Source organism: Manacus candei, unplaced genomic scaffold, assembly GCF_025592945.1.
Source record: "Manacus candei isolate 608988 ecotype Guabito, Panama unplaced genomic scaffold, ASM2559294v1 h1tg000238l, whole genome shotgun sequence".
In the NCBI taxonomy this organism is placed as follows: Eukaryota; Metazoa; Chordata; class Aves; order Passeriformes; family Pipridae; genus Manacus; species Manacus candei.
Genome location: NW_026138286.1, coordinates 447,326 through 448,818, shown reverse-complemented (window position 1 = coordinate 448,818; position 1,493 = coordinate 447,326). Strand labels below are relative to the sequence as shown.

The window sequence follows — 1,493 nt, the reverse complement described above, 5'->3', positions numbered from 1 at the left end:
AAAATAACACCAATTCCCGGGCACCCCAAAATCCCACCCCAGGGCGGGGGGTTTTTGGGGTCATAGGGGAGGAGCAGCACACTGGGGGGAGGGGTTCCCCTGCCCCTGGCTGTGTCTCGCAGCTGGAATTCACCAGGACTTTGAGCGTGGTCTGGGGTTTCTGGTGGCTTTGGGGTATCTGGAGGGGTTTGGGGGTCCCCACAGATGGTTTTGGGGTACTCAGAAGAGCCTCCAGCCCCTCTAGGGGGCTCAGACTGCCCCCAGGTGTGTCTGGCAGTTGGAGTTCCCTGGGACTTCTGGAGGTGGGTTGGGGAGGGGTTTGGGGTGCCAGGGGTGACTTTTGGGGTGCAGGGGGGATTTGGGTTACCCAGAGGGGCTTGGGGGTCCCCACAGATGGTTTTGGGGTACTCAGAAGAGCCGCCAGCCCCTCTAGGGGGCTCAGACTGTCCCCGGATATGTCTGGCAGTTGGAGTTCCCTGGGAGTTCTAGGGGTGGCTCCAGGGAGGTTTGTGGAGGCGGGGGGAGGGTTTGGGGTGTCAGGGGAAGCTGGGGGGAATTTTGGGGTGCTCGGGTATGGTGTGGAGGTGTCCAGGCTCGGTTGGGATTCTAAAGAAACGCACTGCACCACTCTTAGGCAAGAGCAGCAGTCCTGGCTCTGCTTGGCTTTGGCTCCGCACGTTTCCTTCATCCACTTCTTGAACAGTTCCTCGTCCTTACGGAGCAGCAGGAACTGCCCCAGCAGCATGTAGACCTGGGGGGGGACACAGAGATGTCACCGGGGAGTCACCAGGGGACAGGGGACACCCCCAGGGGTCACTGACCCCCCCCCCCCAGTGTCCCTGAGGGGCTCCTTTCCCACCCCATCCCCGGGTCTCCGACGGCTCCTCGTCCTGACAGAGCACCAGGAACTGCCCCGGGTTCTGGGGGGGTCACCGGGGGGGTGGGGACACCCTCGTGTTCCCAAGGGAGTTCTGCACCCCCTCGTGTCACCAAGGGGTCCCTGTGTGTGTCCCCAGTGTCCCCAAGGGGGTCCTGTTTCCAACCCCCCAGGGATGTCCCCAGGTGTCCCCACCTTGTCAAATCCCTTCTCCTCGAGCTTCTTGCTCAGCACTTCCCCGATTCCGGCCAAGGTCCCCACAGGCTTATCTCCCATAGGCTCCGCCACGAAGTCCCGGTACTTCTTAGATGTGGAGGACATGGTGCCTGGGGACAGCCAGGGGACACTCAGGGGACAGGCACAGGGAGACAGGCCAACGACAAAGCCACCTCCCCATCCCCTGCCTGTCCCCCCTCCCCCTTCACTGTCCCCCCCTCGCCCTTCATGGGCCCCTCATGCCCCCTCTAGTCCCGATTCTTCCCTCCCTGTCCCCTCAGGCCCCCATCACGACCCTCCAACCCCTCTCGTTCCCCCCATACCCCTCACAGCCCCCCACGCCCCCTCAGCCCTCTCAGTGTTCCCCCCCCCCGCCGCTCCCCATCTTCTTAAGCCTCTC

At 63.4% G+C, this 1,493-nt stretch overlaps 1 protein-coding gene across 1 annotated transcript; it reads right to left on the bottom strand.

Moving 5' to 3' along the window:
• Nucleotides 1-474: 474 nt before the first annotated feature.
• Nucleotides 475-1,199, bottom strand: LOC127464577 (barrier-to-autointegration factor-like). The gene is given in 3 exon segments (XM_051774941.1): nt 475-631; nt 633-751; nt 1,073-1,199. Coding segments are annotated over 3 exon segments (270 nt in total). The 5' UTR covers nt 1,199; the 3' UTR covers nt 475-606.
• Between the last annotated feature and the right edge of the window lie 294 nt (nt 1,200-1,493).